The 23,409-nt window shown below is 39.9% G+C and overlaps 1 protein-coding gene across 3 annotated transcripts in view; it reads right to left on the bottom strand.

Moving 5' to 3' along the window:
• Positions 1-23,409, bottom strand: part of dpm1 (dolichyl-phosphate mannosyltransferase subunit 1, catalytic) — a 97,888-nt gene that overhangs the window by 18,720 nt on the left and 55,759 nt on the right. For all 3 annotated transcript variants that reach the window (XM_072556535.1, XM_072556536.1, XM_072556537.1), the window contains 3 exons: positions 22,299-22,394; positions 10,960-11,028; positions 7,635-7,749 (listed from right to left, as the gene is read on the bottom strand). In XM_072556535.1, coding sequence (XP_072412636.1) covers positions 7,635-7,749; positions 10,960-11,028; positions 22,299-22,394 — 280 coding nt within the window. The remainder of the gene's footprint in view (positions 1-7,634; positions 7,750-10,959; positions 11,029-22,298; positions 22,395-23,409) is intronic.

Genomic DNA, 23,409 nt, shown 5'->3' with positions numbered 1-23,409 from the left:
ACCAAAGTAAATAACACTATTAAATCAAACTCTATGAAAACTATGGCACTGCATAATCATGATTTTCTAATTATCCTGTTACCATGTCAGATAGTCAGTCTTACAGCACAGAAAAAGACCCTTCAGTCCAACTTGTCAATGCCAATCAAGTTTCCCAAACCACTTGTCTGCATTTAGCCCATGTCCATCTAAACCTTTCCTATTCCAATACTTGTCCAAATATCTTTTAAATGTTGTGAAACTGTACGTGTTTCTACGACTTCCTCTGGCAGTTCATTCCACATACAAACACCTCAGTGATCTGGCCTCCATAACCTTCTGTGGCAATGAATTCCACAGATTCACCACTCTCTGTAAAGAAGTTTCTCCTTATCTCCATTCTCAAAGGCTCTGCCCTCAGGTCCTTATCTCTCCTGCCAATGGAAACATCTTCCCAACATCCATTCTGTCCAGGCCGTTCAGTATTCTGAATGTTTCAGTCAGATTCCCCCCTCATCCTTCTAAACTCCATCGAGTATAGTCCCAGAGGCCTCAAGCATTCCTCATATATGTTAAGCCTTTCATTCCTGGGATCATTCTCATGAACCTCCTCTGGACCCGCTCCAGGGCCAATACATCTTATCTGAGGTATGAGGCCCAAAATTGTTCACAGTACTCTAAATGTGGTCTGACCAAAGCCAGATCCCTGCTTTTATATTCTCGTCCTCTCGAGATGAACGACAATACTATATTTGCCTTCCTAACTGTCAATTCAACCTGCAAGTTTACCTTAAGAAAAATCTTGACAAGGCCTCTCAAGTCCCTTTGCATTTCAGATTTTTGAATTTCCCCCCCCTATTTAGAAATAGTCCATGCCTCTATACATCCTACTAAAGTGCATGACTTCACTCTTTTCCATGCTGTCGTCATCTACTACTTCTTAACCCACACTCCTAATTTGTCCAAATCTTTCTACAGCTTCCCCGTCTCCTCAATGCTACCTGTCCCTCTACCTATCTTTGTATCATCTGCAAACTTAACCAGAATGCCCTCAATTCCTTTCTCCAGATCATTAATGTAGAAAGTGAAAAATTATGTGTGTGTGTGGGGGGGGGGGTGGGAGGGGAAGAGGTCACATTAGCGATTTTCCAGTCCTCTGGAACCCTCCCTGACTCCAGTGATACCAGAAAGATGACTACTAAAACCTCCACTCTCTCTTCAGCTATCTCCTTCAGAACTCCAGGACATAGCCCATCTGGGCCAGGTGATTTGTCCACTTTCAAACCTTTGTTTTTCTAGCACCTTGTTGATGGTCATGTATTCATCTCTGCTCCCCACCCCCCAACTTTCTTGAATTTTTGGGATATTACTCGTAATATCCATTGTGAAGACTAACGCAAGGTACTTATTCAGTTCCTCAGCCATTTCTTTGTTCCCATTACTACTTCTCCAGAATCATTTTCCATGGGTCCAATGGCTACTTTTGCCCTTTATGTATCTGAAGAAACTCTTGCGATCTTTCCTAATATTACTAACTAGCTTACCTTCATATTTAATCTTCTCCCTCCTTATTTATCTCTTTGTTGTCCGCGGTTGGTCGTTGTAGGCTTCCCGACCCTCTGGCTTCCCTCAGCCCTTCACCACATAGATCCTTTCTCTTTTGCATTTATGCTGTCCCTGACTACCCTGGTCAACCATGACGGCCTCATCCTCCTTTAGTATGCCTCTTTTTCCTCTGGATGAATTTTTAATGTGTAGCGCAAATTACTCCCACAAATTCCTGCCATTGCTGTTCCACTATTTTTCCCAGGCTCCTCCCCCAGTCAATTCTGGTCAGCTCCTCCCTCATGCCTCTGTCATTGCCTTTTATTCAACTGTAATATCATTACATCTGATTCCACCTTCTCCCCCTCAAACTACAGGGTAACTTCTAGGAGGGGCACGAATAGGATAAATAGACAAAGTCTTCCCCTGGGGTGGGGAAGTCCAGAACTCGGCATAAGTTTAAGATGAGGGGGAAAAGATTTAAATGGGACCTAAGAAGTAGTCTGGAAAAACAATTAGGATGAAGTAGTAACAAATCTCCCAAATTTAACAACCTGTATCCGAGAGTTTTGAAAAGAGGTGGCTACAGAGAAAGCCAGTAATTATTTGGTTTTGATCATCTAGCATTCCTAAGGACTGGAAAGAATGGAGGAAGAGGGAACGTTGAAAATAATAGGCCAGTTAGCCTAACCATCGTAGAAATTAAATCAATAGCAATGGACGAACTATGAACATATGATGTAGAATCTGTATAGGTCAAGTTGAGGAACCACAAAGGAAAGAAAACCATAATGGGAGTTATCTACAGGCCTCCAAACAGTTGTCATGTTTAGGGCATAAATTATGCCAGGAAAGATAAAAGATGTGTAAGAAAGGCAAGGTTACAGAGATCATTGGGTATTTCAATGTGCAGGTGAACTGGGAAAACTAGGTTGGTAGTGGATCACAAGAAAAGGAATTTGTGGAATGTCTACAACAGACAATATTGGATTTAGTGTTGTACAATGAGGCAGACTTGTGCAATAGAGTCACGTACAATGCGGAAACAGACCCTTTCATCCAACTTATCCATGCTGACCAGATGTCCTAAATTAATCTAGTCCCATTTTCCAGTACTTGTCCCATATCCCTCCAAACCCTTCCTATTCATATACCCATCCAAATGCCTCTTAAAATGTTGTAATTGTACCAGCCTCCACCACTTCCTCTAGCAGCTAATTCCATACACTTACCACCCTCTGTGTGAAAACGTTGCTCCACAGCTCTCTTTTATATCTTTCCCCTCTCACCCTAAACCTATGCCCTCTAGTTCTGGACTTCCCGACCCCAGGAAAAAGACTTGGTCTATTTATCCTATCCATGCCCCTCATAACTTTGTAAAACCTCTATAAGGTCACCCCTCAGCCTCTGACACTCCAGGGAAAACAGCCCCAGCCTGTTCAGCCTCTCCCGATAGCTCAAATCCTCCAATCCTGGCAACATCCTTGTAAATCTTTTCTGAACCCTCTCAAGTTTCACAACATCTTTCCAATAGGAAGGAGACCAGAATTGCACACAATGTTCCAATAGTGGCCCAACCAATGTCCTGTAGAGCCGCAACATGACCTCCCAATTCCTGTACTCAATACTCTGGCCAATAAAGGAAAGCATACCAAACGCCTTCTTCACTATCCTATCTACCTGCGACTCCACTTTCAAGGAGCCATGAACCTGCACTGCAAGGTCTCTTTCTTCAGCAAAACTCCCTGGGACCTTACCATAAAGTGTATAAGTCCTGCTAAGATTTGCTTTCCCAAAATACAGCACCTCGCATTTATCTGAATTAAACTCCATCTGCTACTTCTCAGTCCATTGGCCCATCTGGTCAAGATCCCGTTGTAATCTAGGTAACCCTCTTCGCTGTCCACTACACCTCCAATTTTGGTGTCATCTGCAAACTTACTCACTGAACCTCTTATGCTCACATCCAAATCATTTATGTAAATCACAAAATAGAGGAACCAGCACTGATCCTGGTCATAGGCCTCCAGTCTGAAAAACAACCCTCCAACACCACCCTCTGTCTTCTACCTTTGAGTCAGTTCTGTATCCAAATGGCTAGTTCTCCCTTTATTCCGTGAGATCTAACCTTGCTAATCAATCTCCCATGGGGAACCTTGTTGAACGCCTTACTGAAGTTCATATAGATCACATCTACCGCTCTGCCCTCATCAATCCTCTTTGTTACTTCCTCAAACAACTTAATCAAGTTTGTGAAACATGATTTCCCACGCACAAAGCCAAGTTGACTATCCCTAATCATAGAGTCATAGAGATGTACAGCAGTCCTTGCCTTTCCAAATACATGTACATCCTGTCCTTCAGGATTCCCTCCAACAACTTGCCCACCACCGACGTCAGGCTCACTGGTTCCCTGGCTTGTCCTTACCACACTTCTTAAACAGTGGGTCCATGTTAGCCAACCTCCAATCTTCCAGCACCTCACCTGTGACTATCAGTTATACAAATATCTCAGCAAGAGGCCCAGCAATTACTTCTCTAGCTTCCCACAAACTCTAGGGTACACTTGATCAGGTCCTGGGGATTCATCCACCTTTACCCTTATCAAGACATCCAGCACTTCCCTCCTCTGTAATAGGGACATTCTGCAAGATATCACCATCCACTTCCCTACAGTCTATATCTTCCATATCCTTTTCCACAGTAAATACAGATGCTTAGGACTGGACTTAGTCCTGGGTTGGGACACCAATGTAGGGTATCTGGGTCTCTTCAACACATGATGTCAGTGCTTGATCCCAGATGCAATCTTTGATGATTTGGGACCAAGCTCACTACTTCCCCATCACGTTTCGGGATCGACAGAATAGCCTTGATGGTGCATGATGATATTTCCACTCCTGAATTGGCATGCTTCAATATAGCTAGGAAGTGGAAACAATACAGCAAGCAAGCATGCCAGCGATGAGAAATTACAGGTCTGCTTGCTCCACCACTGTTTAAGGACTCAGCCCCAAATGTCATTTCAGTATTCCCCATTATATTTTCATCTATTTTTGTCTCTAATAGGCCACATTTATTTTCACCAATTTCTTCCCAAATACATACTTCGAGTAATATTGCAAACTGATTTTGGGGCCTCATTATCCCTTATTCTCATCATTCTTTCTCTTTCCTCATCAATATTTTTGATCTTTCTTAGTTTTGCAAAATCCTCCAAATGCTCAGATGTTGGAAATATTATAATTATATTCCTTTAATAAAATACTATCCTTAACGCTTCTTGTCAATCACAAATGGTACTTTTGCCTCAGAAGAAACATATATTTGTTACAAATGATTAATTCTTTAGTTGCTGTCCATTTCTTTTTTAAAGTCATATCCTTAAATGTTGTTTATCAATCTACCTTCAACTTGTCCATCATACCTGCATTTTTTGCTGTGTTTAGACTTAAGACCCTTAGTTTGAATTTATCAAATTGCTTTCAAACTCAATATCACATTCTGCTGTATTATGGCTTACCACAGTTTTTAATTGACCCTTTCTCACTGGATCCAAGATAGTGAGTTCCTAAGTTAGTTTCTTGACATGTTATCTTAAAAAATGTGATATACATTCTATAAACTCATCCTCTACACGGCAAATTTGGTGTGTTCAGTTGGTGACTATTATATGCTCCTATTATTACTGTAGCTTTATTGAGTTGTATAGCATGGAAACAGATCATTCAGTCCAACTGGTCCACAGTGACCATGTTCCAAAACTAAACCAGCCCCATTTCCCTGCGTTTGGCCCATACCCTTCCAAAACTTTCAAGTGAAACAACTTCTATTTTACAGCAGGGAGACCAGAATTGAACACAATTTTCTGATAGTGGCCTCACCAATGTCCAGTACAGCTGCAACATGACGTCCCAACTCCAACTCAATGCACTGCCCAGTGAAGGTAAGCATGCCAATCAACTTCTTCACCACCCTATCTACTTGTGACTCCAACCTCAAGGAAATATGCACCTGCACCCCTAGGTCTCATTGTTCGGCAACACTCCCCAGGAGCCTACTGTTAAATGTAGAAGTCCTGCCCTGGTTTGCTGTAGCAAAATGCAACACCTCACATTTATCGAATTAAACTCCTTAGTCCATTGGCCCATCTGATGTACTGAGGTAACCTTCTTCATTGCCCATTACACCATCAATTTTAGTGTCATCTGCAAACTTACTAATCATAATTCCTATATTCACATCCAAATAATTTATGTAAATGACAAAAAGCAATAGACCCAGCAGTGATACATGTGGCACACTGCTTGAGACAGGCCTCCAAACCAATAAACAACTTTCTACCACCACCTTCTGTCTCCCACCTTGAAGCTAATTTAATATCCAACTAGATAGCTCCCCCTGCATTCCACATGATCTAATCTGTAATCAGTCTATCATGCAGAATCTTGTTAAATGCCTTGAAGTCCATGTAGATAACGTCCACCATTCAGCCTTCAATCTTTGTCACTTTTTCAAAAAACTCAATCAAGTTAATGCAACTTGATTTCTCATGCACAAAGCCACATTGCCTATCCCTAATCAGCCCTTGCCTTTCTAGATGCAAGTAAATCCCATCCCTCAGAATGCCCTCAAACAATTTACTCACTACCAACGTCAAGCTCACTGGTCTATGGGCTTCCTGGCTTTTCCTTACAGCCTTTCTTAAATAATGGCACTATATTAGCCACACTCCAGTCTTTTCGGCATCTCAGCTGTGGCTATCGATGATACAAATAGTTGAAGCAAGGAGTCCAGCAATCTCTTCTGTTGCTTCCCACAAAATTCTGGGGTATACCTGATCAGGTCCAGGGGATTTGTCCAACTTTGTGTTTTAAGACCTCAAGATCTCCTCTTCAGTGATACAGATGCTTTTCAAGACATCACTATTTATAGCCCCAAGGTCCCTAGTTTCCATGTCCTTCTCCACAGTAAATACTGACACAAACTATTTGCTTCATATCTCACCCATCTCCTGTGGTTCCACATATAGATGGCCTACGTGTCCCTATTCTTTCCCTAGATAGTGTTTTGCCCTTAATCTCTTTGAATTCTCCTTAACCCTATTTGCCAAAGCTATTTCATGTTTCCTTTTTGCAATCTAGATTTCCCTCTTAAGTATTCTCCTATTGCCCTTACACTCTTCTACGGATTCACTCCATCCAGCTGCCTATACCTGACATATGCCTCCTTCTTGACCACAGCCTCAGTTTTATTTTTGACATCCAGCATTCCCTAAACCTACCAGCCTTGCCCTTCACATTCACAAGAACATACATCTCTGAACTCTTGTTATCTCATTTTTGAAGGTCTCCTACTTCCTAACCATCCCTTTACCTGAGAAAGGTCCCTGCCTAAAACCATCAAGACTGGCCTTACTCCAATTCAGAACTTTGAATTTTAGATCACGTTTATCCTTTCCCATAACAGTTTTAAAATAACTAACAAGAATTATGATCACTTGTCCAAAAGTGCTTCCTCACTGAATCCCAAAAGAAGGTCAAGTTTTGCTCTTTCTCTAGGAGGTACATCCATATATTTTCTTGTACAAACTTAACATGGAATGAACATGGCATGTTGATTAGGTATTCAAGTATATAAGTAAAGAAGTCTTAATACACGCAGCATTGTGATGACCACATCTGCAATGCATGACATACTTTCCTTACAGGTAGTGCAACAAAGATTCACTAAACTAGTTTTTCAGATTAGGATGTTCTCCTAATCTTAATTTTTTTTCTACTTAAGTGTTTACATGCACAGTGTGTGTATTCAGTTTACCATTTAATTATCTAGGATAGAAAACCATTATTATTATCCTGTAAATCTTATGTATGACAGCATTAAAAACAAATCTGTAACAGTAAAAAAGTGCACTGTCCTGTATTTAATCTTTTGAAGTCTATACAGTAAACATATAATGAAACAATAGTTATCATTAAGCTTTTCTCAAAAAAAACTTTAACTTAGTTATGACATTATGTTCCATACCCATGATACATTTTGTAATGGAGAACAACTGATTCTCAGAAATTCAATTTTAGATTTATTTTGTAGAGGTCATTTCATACCTCCCCAATACTGTAATCCAGCTGACGAGCCCTAACGATCATCTCCATTTGAAAGACATATCCTTTCGATACACACTTTTCAACCAGTTTCTGCAGTACTTCTTTTTTGTATAACCTATGGATAGAAATACATCATCATACATTTAAATGAATGACTCTAAGCAGATATTGGAGACAGGTAAGCAATTAAGATATACACTCGCATTTCCAATAGTTGCTAATCCAAAACTGCAAGTACTATTACTGCAAAGTGCTGGTCCACAGAGTATATAGCTTTCATCTCTGGAAACAAAGGTATTGAGGAAATTATTCATAAGAAATGCAGTGTATGACATTACAGAGCTGCACAGAGTACAAGTTCATTTTTTGATCTGTATTTCATGATAGTAGAGTTGGTCTCAGCTCAGGAAGGGACAGGATACTGCAGCGCTCCCCTGAATAGAAACGTGAGGGAGAGAAATCTGACAGGGCTACTCTTATAATTCCTTTCCACTGATTTTTTTGCTGAAAAAAAGTGTTTAACCTTCATGAGGAGGGTAGGATTATGTAGAATCAGCTACAATGGTGTGTTTTCAATTAGAACTTCAAAAAAAAAGAGAGCAAGTACAAGAACAATTTGGGATTCATGGGACGTAGAATAGTATATAACAGGAATGGACCGTTCCACCTATGGCACTGTACTGAACATGTCGTCAAATTAAACTAATCCCTTCTGCCTGGCCTTGGTCCATAGCCCCCATTCTATTTATATTCATGTCCTTATCTAAAAGCCCCTTAAACGCTTCTATTGTATCTGCCTCTGTCATCACCCCTGGCAGCGCATTCCAGACACCATCACGCACTTTAAAAAAAACTTGCACCTCACATCTCCCATGAACTCCTCCCAGATTAGACATTTCAACTCTGGGATAAAAATTCTGACCTTCAACCCTATCTATGCATCTCAGTTTTCCAGACGTGTATCAAGTCTCCCCTCAGCCTCACACCCTCCAGAGAAAACGACCCTAGTTTTTCTAAAGTCTTCTTATAACTCGTATCATCTAATCCAGTTCCATCCTGGTAAACCTCTTCTGCACCCTCTCCAAATCCTTGCTGTAATGTGGCAACCAGAACTGAATGCAATACTCTAAGTGCAACCTAACCAAAAAGTCTTATAAAGCTGCAACATGATGGTAAATATTCAACATGGAGTCCAGTTACAAGTGGAGTTCCGCAGGGATCAGTTCTGGGTCCTCTGCTGTTTGAAATTTTTATTAATGACTTAGATGAGGGAGTCGAAGGGTGGGTCAGTAAATTTGCAGATGATACAAAGATAGGTGGAGTTGTGGACAGTGAGGAGGGCTGTTGTCGGCTGCAGAGGGACTTAGATATGATGCAGAGCTGGGCTGAGGAGTGGCAGATGGAGTTCAACCCTGCCAAGTGTGAAGTTGTCCATTTTGGAAGAACAAATAAGAATGCGGAATACAGGGTTAATGGTAGGGTTCTTGGTCAGGTGGAGGAACAGAGGGATCTTGGGGTCTATGTACATAGATCTTTGAAGGTTGCCACTCAGGTGGATAGAGTTTGTAAGAAGGCCTATGGAGTATTATCGTTCATTAGCAGAGGGATTGAATTCAAGAGTCGTGAGGTGATGTTGCAGCTGTACAGGACTTTGGTTAGGCCACATTTGGAGTACTGTGTGCAGTTCTGGTCGCCTCACTTTAGGAAAGATGTGGAAGCTTTGGAGAGGGTGCAGAGAAGATTTACCAGGATGTTGCCTGGAATGGAGAGTAGGTCATACGAGGATAGGTTGAGAGTTCTCGGCCTTTTCTCGTTGGAACGGCGAAGGATGAGGGGTGACTTGATAGAGGTTTATAAGATGATCAGAGGAATAGATAGAATAGACAGTCAGAAACTTTTTCCCCGGGTACAACAGAGTGTTACAAGGGGACATAAATTTAAGGTGAAGGGTGGAAGGTATAGGGGAGATGTCAGGGGTGGGTTCTTCACCCAGAGAGTGGTGGGGGCATGGAATGCGCTGCCCGTGGGAGTGGTAGAGTCAGATTCATTGGCGACCTTTAAGCGGCATTTGGATAGGTACATGGATGGGTGCTTAATCTAGGATAGAAGTTCGGCACAACATCGTGGGCCGAAGGGCCTGTTCTGTGCTGTATTGTTCTATGTTCTATGTTCTATGACATCCTGACTATTGTACCCAATGCCCAGACCAATAAAGGCAACATGCTGTACATCATCTTTACCACCCTATATACTTGTGCGGCCACTTTCAGGGAGCTATGGACTTGGATCCCACGATCCTTCTGCACATCACTGCTGTTCAGGGTCCTGACATTAACTGTATACTTTTCCTTAACATTTGATTGCCCAAAGTGCAGCATCTCACACTCGCCCAGATTAAACTCCATCCATTTTCCATCCATTCTTACCTTTACAAATAGGATAATGTTAGAGGAGAAATACAATCAAATAATTCAAATTTAAATAGATACCTAATGGACAACAGAAACACCAAATATATTCATATACAAGTCAGTACGATGATTTTCAGCCAAACTCCCCCCCCCCCACATAATTTTTAATATACATCATCTAAAAGTGGGCTCTTGCTTTGTGTTTTTTTTTAAGATCAAAGCCCAAAAGATTTTTGAATCAAAAGTTTATACGCAGGGATATTCATGATTAGATTTCCTTAAAAGGGTATAAATAATGAAAATGAGTTTTAGTAAATAAAGTGTGGAAATGTTAGATAATTAATAGGGCATGCAATGAATATAATTTGTATTATGAAATAGATAAATGCTAGAAAATTAATAATGAATTCTTCCGAGTTGTTGATTTTTACTTTATTCCACGTGATAATTATTTTGGGCCCAAACCAAAAGGGTGCATCAACTCCTCAAAACATTTTGATATATAAAAATCAACCCGGAGAGATTTGGATGAAAAATCCTGGTCTCAAAAATTTGACTTTTACAAGAGAATGTGTGGTAAAAAAGCTGACAAAAAAACTCTTGTCATTCCACTCCACGCATAGCATAAACTTACTGCTACGTACAAAGAGTCAGATATATGTCAGTAGGTATTCTGTAGGTTTAGTGAAATGTAAAGTATTAGAAGATTAGCCTTAAATTTCTAATGGTCATTCAAGAAAACAAATTCTATTTTTCATTACCGTCAGTACAGTAGGAAGAATTTGTTTGATTGAACTTAATAGGAAGACAGCATTTTGTTGTTTAATAACTATATATAGTTCTTTACATGCCCTTAAGTTACGAAATTACACCCACATAAATGTAAATTAGAAGACATTAAACCGCATTCTTACCTGAAGCTACCTGTCAAGTCTGAAGCACCTGGTCTCAATAATACCTGTGTGACAAAATTTGCTCCTCGACTGTATTAAAGAACAGTTGTGAATAATTACAACATGAAAACAAAGTGATGTCATTTCACTAATCTTCGAGAAATTGTCGTCAATGTTTATTTAAATTCTACACTTAGCAGCTGCATGCATTAACAAAATTTAAATATAAAAACAGTGAAATAAATTAAACCATTGTCAAATATGGAAACTTTTTTTTGGGCTCGATAACAAAGAAAAGGCGAAGTATTAAACCAGAAGTAAATTTGCATCTTATTTTTAGCACTAAATTACTTTGCATTTGATATTTTAAAAAGAGTGATTACAGCACTATAATACTTTATCCTTGAAATAAAATTCATTTCTTTTTACTAAATTAATTTTAATGCTGATAAATGGGGTTAAGAAACTTAATTCAGACCATCCAATTGACTTTGCTATTGAAATCTTGGCCATCATTTTCAGAAATCCATTACAAATTTGGCTAGCAATTTAGCCCATCTTGGTGCTAAGATTTACCTGAAAAGAGTGTGCCAATAATTGTGACAGACTGTTCCATAAGGCATGGCAAAATGTAAATGCAGATGTAAATGAATGAAATCTCAATGAGACACCAAAAAAGATCAATTTGCTTGTCTGAGTGATACTCACGACAAAAGCAGTTCATACCTGGTTCTTCAGTAACACACTTAAATTAACAAAAACAGTGGAAAAGAAAACAAATTCTAAAATATGCAACTTAAACTATACCCCTTCAAAGCCCCAAATACTGTACCACAGACACTTAATCATGATTAATTCAAAGGAAAGATGGTTTAACACATATACTGTGGGTAAACAAAATTCGAAAGATCACAAGGCCAAATGCAGGTGGGAGTTATTTTCAGATGAACTAGAGTCCTGTATGAATTCTCTTTTTTCAGCTATCTTGGTTTTTCCATCTTTTTGACCATACAGAGCACGCGATGGAAAGTTGGAACTTTTTAAATTGCAAGTTCTGTATATGTTCTCTTTCACTACAGCTCTTGGCATTTAAAGTTTTTTTTAAAGCACACTGCTGCTCAACCGGTTGTCAGGAAGAACCTTTCTTAGCTCAGAAGATTCTCAGTGGTGTTCAGTCTTACATTTACTTTTTATTCATTCGTGGGACATGGGCATCGCTGGCTGGCCAGCATTTATTGCCTGCTCCTAGTTGCCCTTGAGGTGGTGGCGATTGTGAGCTGCCTTTAACTGTTGCAATCCACATACTCTAGGAGTGGACCCACAAGACCCTTAGGAAGGGGATTCTAGGATTTGACCCACTGACAGTGAAGGAATGACAATATATTTCCGATTTAGGATGGTGAGTGCCTTGGAGGGTAACTTGCTGGTAGTGCTATTACTATGTATCCGCTGCGCATGTCCTTTTAAATGGAAGTGATCTTGGGTTGGGGAGGTACTATAGATCGAGTGAATTTTTGTGGTGCACCTTCTAGTTAGTACACATTGCTGTAACTGAGCAGTGGTGGGTGAGGGAGTGGATGCTTATGGATGTGGTGTCAATCAAGCAGACTGCTTTGTCCTGCATGGTGTCGAGCTTAGAGTGTTGTTAGAGTTCACCCATCCAGGCAAGTGGGGAGTATTCCATCACACTCCGGACTTGTGCCTTGTAGATGGCAGACAGGTTTTGGGGAAATCAGGGTGTCAGTTACTTGTCACTGTATTCCTAGCCTCTAACCTGCTCTTGTAGCTCCTGTGTTTATATAGTAGATCTAGTTGAGTTTCTGGTCAATGGTACACCAGAGGATATTCATAATGGTGAATGCAATGACAGTAACACCATTAAATGTCAAGAGGCAGTGGTTAGATTGTCTTTTATTGGAGTGGCATTAACTTGAAATTTTGTCGTGCGAACTGTACTTGCTACTTGTCAGCTCAAACCTGGATACTGTCCCGATCTTGTTATTTTGAACAGTCTGCTTCAGTACCTGAGGAGTCACAAATGGTGCTGAACATTGGGCAGCGAACTTCCCCACTTCTGACCTTATGATGGACAGAACGGCATAATTGAAGCAACTGAAAATGGTTGGGCCTAGGATGCTACCCTGAAGAACACTTGCAGAAATGTCCTGGAACGGAGATGACTGACCTCCAACAACCACAACCATCTTCGTATAGGCCAGATAAGACCCAAACCACAGGAGCATTTGCCACCAATACCCATTGATTCCAGTCTGGTTAGGGGCTCTTGATGCTAAACTCGGTCAAATGCAGCCTTGATTTCAATGGCTGTCACACTCAACTCACTTCTGGAATTCAGCTCTTTTGTCCACGTTTGAACCAAGGCTGTAATGAAGTCAGGAACCAACTGGCCCTGGTACAACCCAAACTGAACATCACTGAGCAAGTTACTGCTGAGCAAGTACTGCTTGATAGCACTGTCGATGATAGGGTTGAGAGGAGACTGATAGGACGGTAATTGCCTGGGTCGTATTTATAGAGTCAGAGGTGTACAGCATGGAAACAGATCCTTAGGTCCAACCTGTCCATGCCGACCAGATATCCCACCCAATCTAGTTGCACCTATCAGCACCTGGCCCATATCCCTCCAAACCCTTCCGATTCATATACCCATCCAGACGCCTCTTAAATGTTGCAATTGTACCAACCTCCATCACATCCTCTGGCTGCTCGTTCCATACATGTACCACCCTCTGCATGAAAAGGTTGCCCCTTAGGTCTCTTTGATATCTTTCCCCTCTCACCCTAAACCTATGCCCTCTAGTTCTGGACTCCCCGACCCCAGGAAAAAGACTTGGTCTATTTATCCTATCCATGCCCCTCATAAATTTTGTAAGCCTCTATAAGGCCACCCCTCAGCCTCCGACGCTCCAGGGAAAACAGCCCCAGCCTTTTCAGCCTCTCCCTGTAGCTCAAATCCTCCAACCCTGGCAACAACCTTGTAAATCTTTTCTGAACCCTTTCAAGTTTCACAACATCTTTCCGATAGGAAGGAGACCAGAATTGCAAGCAATATTCCAACAGTGGCCTAACCAATGTACAGCCGCAACATGACCTCCCAACCCCTGTACTCAATACTCTGACCAATAAAGGAAAGCATACCAAACGCCTTCTTCACTATCCTATCTACCTGCGACTCCACTTTCAAGGAGCTATGAACCTGTACTCCAAGGTCTCTTTGTTCAGCAACACTCCCTTGGACCTTACCATTAAAGGTGTATAAGTCTTGCTAAGATTTGCTTTCCCAAAATGCAGTACCTCGCATTTATCTGAATGAAACTCCATCTGCCACTTCTCAGCCCATTGGCCCATCTGGTCAAGATCCTGTTGTAATCTGAGGTAACCCTCTTCGCTGTCCACTACACCTCCAATTTTAGTGTCATCTCCAAACTTACTAACTATACTTCTTATGCTCGCATCCAAATCATTTATATAAATGACAAAAAGTAGAAGACCCAGCACCGATCCTTGTGGCACTCCACTGGTCACAGGCCTCCAGTCTGAAAAACAACCCTCCACCACCACCCTCTGTCTTCTACCTTTGAGCCAGTTCTGTATCCAAAATGTCTAGTTCTCCCTGTAGCAAGGTTAGATCTCATGGAATAATCAGTCTCCCATGGGGAACCTTGTCGAACACCTTACTGAAGTCCATATAGATCACATCTACTGCTCTGCCCTCAATCTTCTTTGTTACCTCATCAAAAAACTCAATCAAGTTTGTGAGACATGATTTCCCACGCACAAAGCCATGCTGACTATCCCTAATCAGTCCTTGCCTTTCCAAATACATGTCCCTCAGGATTCCCTCCAACAACTTGCCCACAACTGAGGTCAGGCTCGCCAGTCTACAGTTCCCTGGCTTGTCTTTACCGCCCTTCTTAAACAGTGGCACCACGTTTGTCAACCTCCAGTTTTCCGGCACCTCACCTGTGACTATCAATGATACAAATATGTCCTGCTTTTTGCGTTAAGGACATGCTTGAGCAATTTTCCACTGCAGAAAGTAAATACCAGTGTTATAACTGTAATAGAACAGCTTAGCTCAGAAAGCAGCAATTTCTGAAGCATGTCGGCAGTACTATTGTTGGAATTTTATCATAGCATTTGCAATATTCAGAGCTTCCAACAATTTCTTGATATCACATGAAGTTATTCAAATTGGCTGAAGACCAGTATCTGTGATGCTGGGACCATTGGAAGAGTCTGAGATGGATCATTCACTCAGCATTTCTGGCTGAAGACTATTGCAAATGCTTCAACCTTATCTTTTGGACGGGTGTGTTGGGCTTTTCCATCATTGAGGATGAGGATATTTATGGAGACTCTTCCTTCTCCAGTGAGAATTGTTTAATTGTCCATCACCATTCACATTTGGATGTGGTAGGGCTGCAGAGCTTAGATCTGATCCATTGGTTGTGGGATCGATGAGCTCTATTACTTGAAACTTGCGCTGTTTGGCATGAAAGTAGTCCTGGTTGCCTACTGCTGCTCATTTTTAGGTATGCCTACTGCTGCTCCTGCCATGGCCTCCTGCACTCTCATTGAAGCAGGGTTAATCCCTGGTTTGATGGTAATAGTGGAGTCGGCCATGAGGTTGCAGATTGTGCTGGAATATAATTCTGCTGTTGTTGATGACCTCCAGCACCTCATGAATGCCTGGTCTTGAGTTTAGATTTGTTTTAAAGTCTGTCCCTTTTAGAGATAGTGCCACACAACACAATGGAGAGTATTCTCAATGTGAAAGTGGGACTTCATCTTTAAAAGGACCGTGCGGTGTAACTCTTACCAATACTGACACGAGCAGATGCATCTGCAGCCAGCAGCTTGGTAAGGATGAGGTCAAGTATGTTTTTCCTTCTTCATCATCTGCCGAAGACCCAGTCTAACAGCTATGTCCCTTAGGGCCCAACAAACTTCATTATTAGTGCTACTACCAAGCCATTCTTGATGGGTCTGTCCTCCCAGTGAAAGAGGTCATATCCTGGGACAGTGGTGGTGGTGGTAGTGGTGGTATCTGGGACATAGTCGTACGTTACAGACAATGTTTGGCTGTTGCTTAACTACTCTGAGACAGCTGTCTCAATTTTGACACAAGTTCCCAGATGTTACTAAGAAGGACTTTACAGGGAGTTTGCCATTGACTTTTCCAATGCTAGGTCAATGCCAGGTGGTCCATCCAGATTTATTTCATGTTGAGACTTTGTAGTGATTGATACAACTGAGTAGCTTGCTAGGCCATTTCTGTGATCGGGTGGTAGTCAACCACATTGCTGTGGGTCTTGAGTCACATGCAGGCCAGACCAGGTGAGGATAGCAGATTTCCTTTCCTGAAGGACATTAGTGAAGCAGATGGGTTTTTTCGACAATGGTGTCATGGTCGTCCGTAGATTCTTAATTCCAGATTTCTTTCATTAAATTCTAATTCTATCGACTGTCCCTTATTGCTTCCAAAATGAACGTTGTATTTCATAGCTCAACAATGTGTCTCATTTGATTTTTAACTTGCTAAACATTCCTGGTATTCCAGCTATAACAGTCCAACTTCCATTCTAATTTATAGTTCCAAAAGACGAAATATACTTGCCCTCAAACTAGATCATCCAGTTCAATTCTTCCTATACCATTGAAAAAATACAAATTCAATTTGTTTTTGAAATATTTATAGGGCTTTCACTTTATTACGCTATCTAGAAATCTATTCGATATATTGACAACAATCCTAAATTCATCTTATACTGGATTTGATATAGGTCTCTTTGATTTAGTTTCAGGACTGAGATGAAGCATTTTCCTATTTTATCTTAACCATACTCAAACTCTGTAATCACTTTGACAATCTCAGTACTCAAAAACACACGTCCATCTAATCTTTCCTCTTGACTCAGATCCTCGGGGAAAAACACTAACTTTTGGATGAGAACGTCAATGTCGGTCACAAATGAGGGACACAGGTTTGCACTGCTTGGGAAACAGTCACCTGAAAGTAATGTTCCCCAAAATGGATTAACCAGGGACAGACTCACCATTGATTATGGGCAGTTAGCAAGCTCTCATGACAATAGGAGGCTGTCCAGCCCAGAAAGTGAGAAAGCCTAGAATACCAGAGAGAGGGAGAGAGAGGGCCTTTGGTTTGAAGTCACTCTCAAACTACTTCAAATTTCATGTTAAACATGGTCAAATTTTGTAAAACGATCCCCTTACGGGGCATCTGAAGCTAGACAGATGAAGATAGCTTCAAAGCACTGGTTTTGCAGTTTGCTACAAAGAAGCCATCTTCAGTCAGCTGGTCCCAACCTCATGGGTGCTCTCAGGCCAAATGAAAAATTTTATTCAGCCTTTGGCAAGAGGTCTTAATAGGCCATTAAGTATCCTCAATTAGTTACCCACTTTCTATGAGCAGATAGCCCTTTGGCTGCTAATTTCATCTCCATGAAAATGGCCTGGGGCATTATGGTGCTTACAAATTAACACACTAGATGACAGCACAAATTATCCTGCTTGACCACCTTCATTCTCCTCCCCATTTGAAGCTGAAAATCTTGCTCTAGGTATCAGCCTTATCATTCTTCTCGATACTAAGTGCCTAAAGCATTCAAATGTCCCAGTGACAAGAATCAGACTTTGTACTGGGTTCTGAACAATACACTGTACTCTGATCATAACTTTTAACATTTTGGCCAAATAATCAACATTCTACTGCCTTTGTTAATTGATGCTCTGCATTGGTTGGACCTATTAAGCAGAGTCCACTAAGACTTATTTTCAGAAACAATGAGTGTCTGTGTAGAGTATACAAAGGGGCAAAACAAGTTAGTTTTGTAAAATGAGGTTTCGGAGTTTGTTTATCTGGACAGAAGGGAAAAATCACTTCTCAATAATACATCTTAAAAAAAACAAGTCAGGAGTCACACACCACCAGGTTATAGTCCAACAGGTTTATTTGAAATCACAAGCTTTCGAAGCGCTGCACCTTTGTCAGGTGAAGCTGAAAAGGTTGTGATTTCAAATAAACCTATCGGACTATAACCTGATTTCATGTGATTTCTGACTTTGTCCACCCCAGTCCAACACTGGCATCTCCACATCACAAAAACAAGTGCTCAAGAAATTTAAATAAAGGTAAGTCTCAAAAATGATCTGAAATTTTTTTTCAAAGCCCATATTTCCCTCAAGACACTAAACCTTTTTCTTTCCCCAGTGGCAATGCAATATGCTCTCATTGCTTCGCTTCACATTTCATCTTGTTATAACCACTAGGTTAGATTACATTTTACATTAACATGTTTTAAATTGTCTCTTTAATTCAAAGATAAAATGAAGACTAGTCCTGTTGACAGTAAGTATATAGGACCTAGTTAGCATGGGGGACAAGGAGTCCAGGTCAAGTCTTATCGAAAGTCAGATGTCGGGTTTAACACTTGAACACAACAGGGAAGTAATTTTGTGTTGACTTACAAGACTCTGAGACAAACTGACTCAGAGGGAGAGGGAGGAGGGAGAGAAAGTGAGAGAAAAAAATAAGACAGCGTGTGAGGGGGAGAAGGGGAAGAGAGAGAGAGAGAGAGAGAGAGAGAGAGAGAGAGAGAGACAGAGAGAGAGAGAGAGAGAGACACAGACAGACAGACAGACAGACAGACAGAGAGAGAGTGTGTGAGTGTGTGAGTGTGTGAGTGTGTGAGTGTGTGAGTGTGTGAGTGTGTGAGTGTGTGAGTGTGTGAGTGTGTGAGTGTGTGAGTGTGTGAGTGTGAGTGAGTGAGTGAGTGAGTGAGTGAGTGAGTGTGTGTGTGTGCGTGCGTTGGAGACAGCAGGGGAAAAGACTGTTCTGTTTGCTACCATGCATAGGTAGCAGCATGTTTTATGGTCACTGAAATGAAACCTGTGGCAATACAAAAATACTGGAAAATTCACACTGGTGAAACCAGGAGATGGATTCACAATGTGGGCCTGGATGCTAGACATTGGTTCAGACATTCTGAAAAAGACTGAAGAGACTTTTGCCAGATACTGCATGTTAAAACTCAATGAAATTGTATGTTATTTCAGGTTGGTTCTGTAAAGTCTGTAATTCTGTGGAGAATGCTGTGGAACATATAAGCATGGCATGGTTTTATTAGTTGTTCTTAGAAATTAACAATGGATATTTTCTGTCATCAAGAGTACTAGTTGCCTATTAAGTGTAGTTTTAGCAAAGTTATTTTTAGTTTATTGCTGTAGAAATCTTAAAACTTTAAATCTTGTTACATAATTCGATTAAGTCATTCACTGAGAATTTAAATTGCTTAAAACAAACTTATTGGACTCCATGGATATCATAACGATCTCTTGACTTGGACTTGCTCTTGCTCCTCAAGCTGGTATCATAAGGTCAACATCCAAAATCCAATTGCAATCTATAACTTTATTTAGATGCTGTGAAACCATATAATTACCACTTCTAAATATTCTTCCTACTATACTTACATATTCTACTTTTGAAACATTATGCATCACCTTAAACGAATATTAAATAGCTTCCAATATTAGTTTAGGCATTTGCTAAGTCTAAACCTCTTTGAACTGCATTTATTCACAGCATCCTGCTTTCTCTCACAGTTTTGGATCACACTCATTCTACTTACAATATCCTCATTAAGGTTGTTAATATTATTCACAGCGTAGTTGGTGGACTCGATGGCTGCAGCTGTCAAATTTGAACAGCAGCCATTGACAACAACTGAGTTTTTCAATTTACAGTCAGTTTCTTGATCTTACAAACTTCCACTTAAATTGGGGTAAGTGCATTCTTTTTGAAAGTGAAGATTTATAATAACTATAATATCAACTACTAACTTCATTCCATAAAAATTAATTAAATACGTTTTTTGGGCACCACTTTTAAAATCTGTTTCAGCTTTAATTTTCTATACGTATTGTAATAAATGCTATCTTATGACAAAGAAAAAAAACTATGTTTCTTCCATTATGATTATTAAGCTAAAAGGCCTTCAAATTTTAATATCAGAGTTGTGATCCCCATTAAAGGGCTGTGCACCAATCAGTTGGAATAATGTCCCATGAGAGTTATCTTTATTTTTGACAGAATATTAAAAAAATTACATATTCTGGAATGTTGCATGCAGGTTGAGGAATAGAAGTCCACAAAGACCAAGGCTGTGCTTTCACAAGTCCAGATAGTCTAAACACTAAGACTTGAAAGCTGAATGGTTAAACTAAAAAGATCAGCAAACTGGGAGGCCTCGAGAGAGAAAGAGAGTGTCCAGGTAGTTCAGCACTGGACATTAGTGACCCACATGTTCCTAAATCTGCAACTTTTAAGGCCCGACTACTGATATTGAAGCATAACTATTCTGATGGCTAAAAGGGAGCAATTATTTTCCTTTCCTCATAGCTGGCTGATTAACACAATAAATCAGAAAGTTAGGAGCTTAATGTGATATAACTTTATTATAACCCATCTAATATACTTACTTGCACACATATCATCCAGCAAATTTTCAGGATGGACAATAATCATCAAGAATTTTCTCACTTCAGTTTTCAAAAGTATACAATTTTATGAAACAATCAGACAAAAACTGACACTAAGCCAAAGAGGAGAATCTAGGCAGGTGGTTAAAAACTTGAGGAAAGAGATAGATTTTGAAAGAGGATCTTAAAGATGGTGGAAAGTAGAAAGCCTTCTACTTCGAGAGTAGCAGGTCTTATACTTTATGAAGCCTGGTACAAGTTGGAACTCCAGCTGGGGTCACAAGTTGAAATTTTGAAGGCCATGAACTTCAAGGCAGCAATGAATTCATAAGAATTGTATCTCACATTAACAAACAGGCCCCCACTTGCTCTTGCAGTTCTCCTATCTCACCCCCTCCCTTGAGTTTTCACTCAGGGGATAAAATCTTTTTCTAGCCTCAAAATGGGGTCACAGTGGCAAAATATTTGGGAAATACTGGTTCAGACAGCTGAAGGCATATGAGGTGATGCAAAGGAGAGATTAACAAGAGTCCAGGATAGGAAGAAAATAGAGACACTGCAGGCCTGGAGGATGTTAATGATTGAGAGGCCATGAAGGATTTTTAAAATGAAGTTAATAAATAAATCACCTTGTGGATGAAAGCAAATATAAATCAGTAAGCACAGAGATGATAGAAGGACAGACTTGGGGCACGTTCGGGTTACAGCAGAGGTTGAAATTAGCTTAAATTTATGGAGGCTGGAAAATGTGAGGGGAGTCCTCCTATCCCCAAATGCCACCTAACCCTTCTTTCCATGGTAACTTCTTATCAGAACCTGACTCAATCTTTTTGGTGTTTAACCATTCACATCTCTGCCCTCTCTAAGCTATGGTGCAGAACTCTGAGCTCCACAGTACAAAGTTGTGAATGGTTCAAAATAAAAACTGAGAGGTTAGTATCTGGAAAGACTGAAAAGCTTATGACATTTTTATCAAAGCAAAGGGAAGGCTTATGTTTGACCTGATGGAAATCTTCAAAATTCTGATAGGACTTTGATGAGGTATACATTCAGATGTTTCCACTTTTGGGATACCAAAATGAAATATGAGTATTAATAGTCATTAATAAGACAATAGAGAATTTCAGGAAAAAGAGTTCTTCACTCAGTTGTGACAAATACAGAGCTTACTACCAAAAGGACTATCTGAAATGAGCAATATAGATGAATCTTGAGGGCAACCTGGCTAAGCACAGAAAAGAAAATATAATGTTGACAAGGTTAGGTGAAGACACATGGGAGGGACCCATGTGAAAGTAAAGCATACTCATTAAGCTGGTGGACTGAATGGCATGTTTCTGTGCTGACATTTTACATAAGACTCATTCAAACAGCAAATACTTTGGCAATCTTGATCACACAATATTTGAAGGACTGGGGAAGGATCTTCCACTAAGAGTCACTAATGAGACAATAAAAAATTTCAGGAAAAAGTTCTTCATTCACTTGACACAGGTCTCACTAACTCATAAATTTATCAGGCATTCATAAGAAATGTAATTGCAGCAATGCAGAAATAAAAATTTCAACACTGCTATAGTGTTCTTCAGAATTATTACCTTTAAATATCCAGGAGTCCTACTTTGAATTATGTCACTTATAGTTTTGGGTCGCTGAGGTTGATCAAAGCAGAACTGAAACAGAACACTCCACACTTCTGTGGAAACTGCTAAGATCAAAAGCTAAAATGAAATTCAATTAAAAGAATGATCTCCTGGATAGATTCCAATGTTTTACTAGTGCTGCAGTCATTCTTTTAGTTAGGAGTATAGTATTTATGATAATGTGCTTTATACCTGATGAGTTTTCTTCTCAAATCCCAGCCAAATACTCCTCCATCCCCTTTATAGCGGGTGCCAGACACTACATCATAATTTCCTTCCTTTTGTTTTCTGCAATGTTTACATATTAAGAAAGAACATAATTATGCGTAACTTTACAGAATAGCTGGAGGTCTCTGAAACAGCAAGTTAGCAACAAGTCAAAGTCATTCTATGGAAAATGTATTTGTATTTGTCATTTCAAATTTCTTCATAACTATTTCCTTCACTTCCCCAAAGTGTACTTTTTCATTGTCCTGAAAAACAATGAGTGTATCCCTGTATTCTAGATGTGAAAATACTTATCTGAAATGTATTTTCAGTGTTTTTTTGTATATTAATGATTCAATGGATAAAGAAGAATTTCAGTTAAAGTAGGTTTTCAACTTAAAACAAAGAATTTTTTTAAAGTCTGTTGACAGTGCTTGACCTAACCGTAAAAATATGTGCTACACCTACCTTCAGAAACTGTCATGTTATAGCATGATAAAACAAAATCATACATCCAAGGCAATCTATTTAGTTACTCTGTATAAAACAAAAAGACCAAGCCTTTGCTGATCCAGGAAACTCAACTAAGATAAAATAAATCTAAAGAAAACAATGAAAGGAAATTGATCAGAATCTATTCAAAAACGTAACTTTAGCATTAACTTTAGCATATATATTGAATTAGCACAATAGCAGAGGTAACTTATCCAGGAAACTACTAAATACAAACCCCTTCTGATTTTAGAATTAAATCGATGAAAGATGTAGTATGTGATAATTGAATAAGTTATCACTCCATAATGTTAGCAGACCATAACACAGACCTACATTTGCAAGCAAGCCAATGGGTTTGTAAATTCAATCAGCGCAACGACCCACTATGCTTTAGCCCATCTATTCAACAGATCAGACAAAGGATATCCTCAATTTTAAAAAATAGTATTTTGGGCAAGCGATGCTCTCAGTACAACCTTTAAAACATTTCATCTGCTTTGATATTAATGTCTCTTTTCCTACTATTTTTTAAAAATCACAATGGATCTTCATACACATGAGCAACAAGTTGGTGCTCGTATTAGGGGTTGGCAAAAGGCTG

This window comes from Chiloscyllium punctatum, chromosome 37 (genome assembly GCF_047496795.1).
Source record: "Chiloscyllium punctatum isolate Juve2018m chromosome 37, sChiPun1.3, whole genome shotgun sequence".
Classification (NCBI taxonomy): domain Eukaryota; kingdom Metazoa; phylum Chordata; class Chondrichthyes; order Orectolobiformes; family Hemiscylliidae; genus Chiloscyllium; species Chiloscyllium punctatum.
This window is presented reverse-complemented; position numbering and strand designations above follow the sequence as displayed.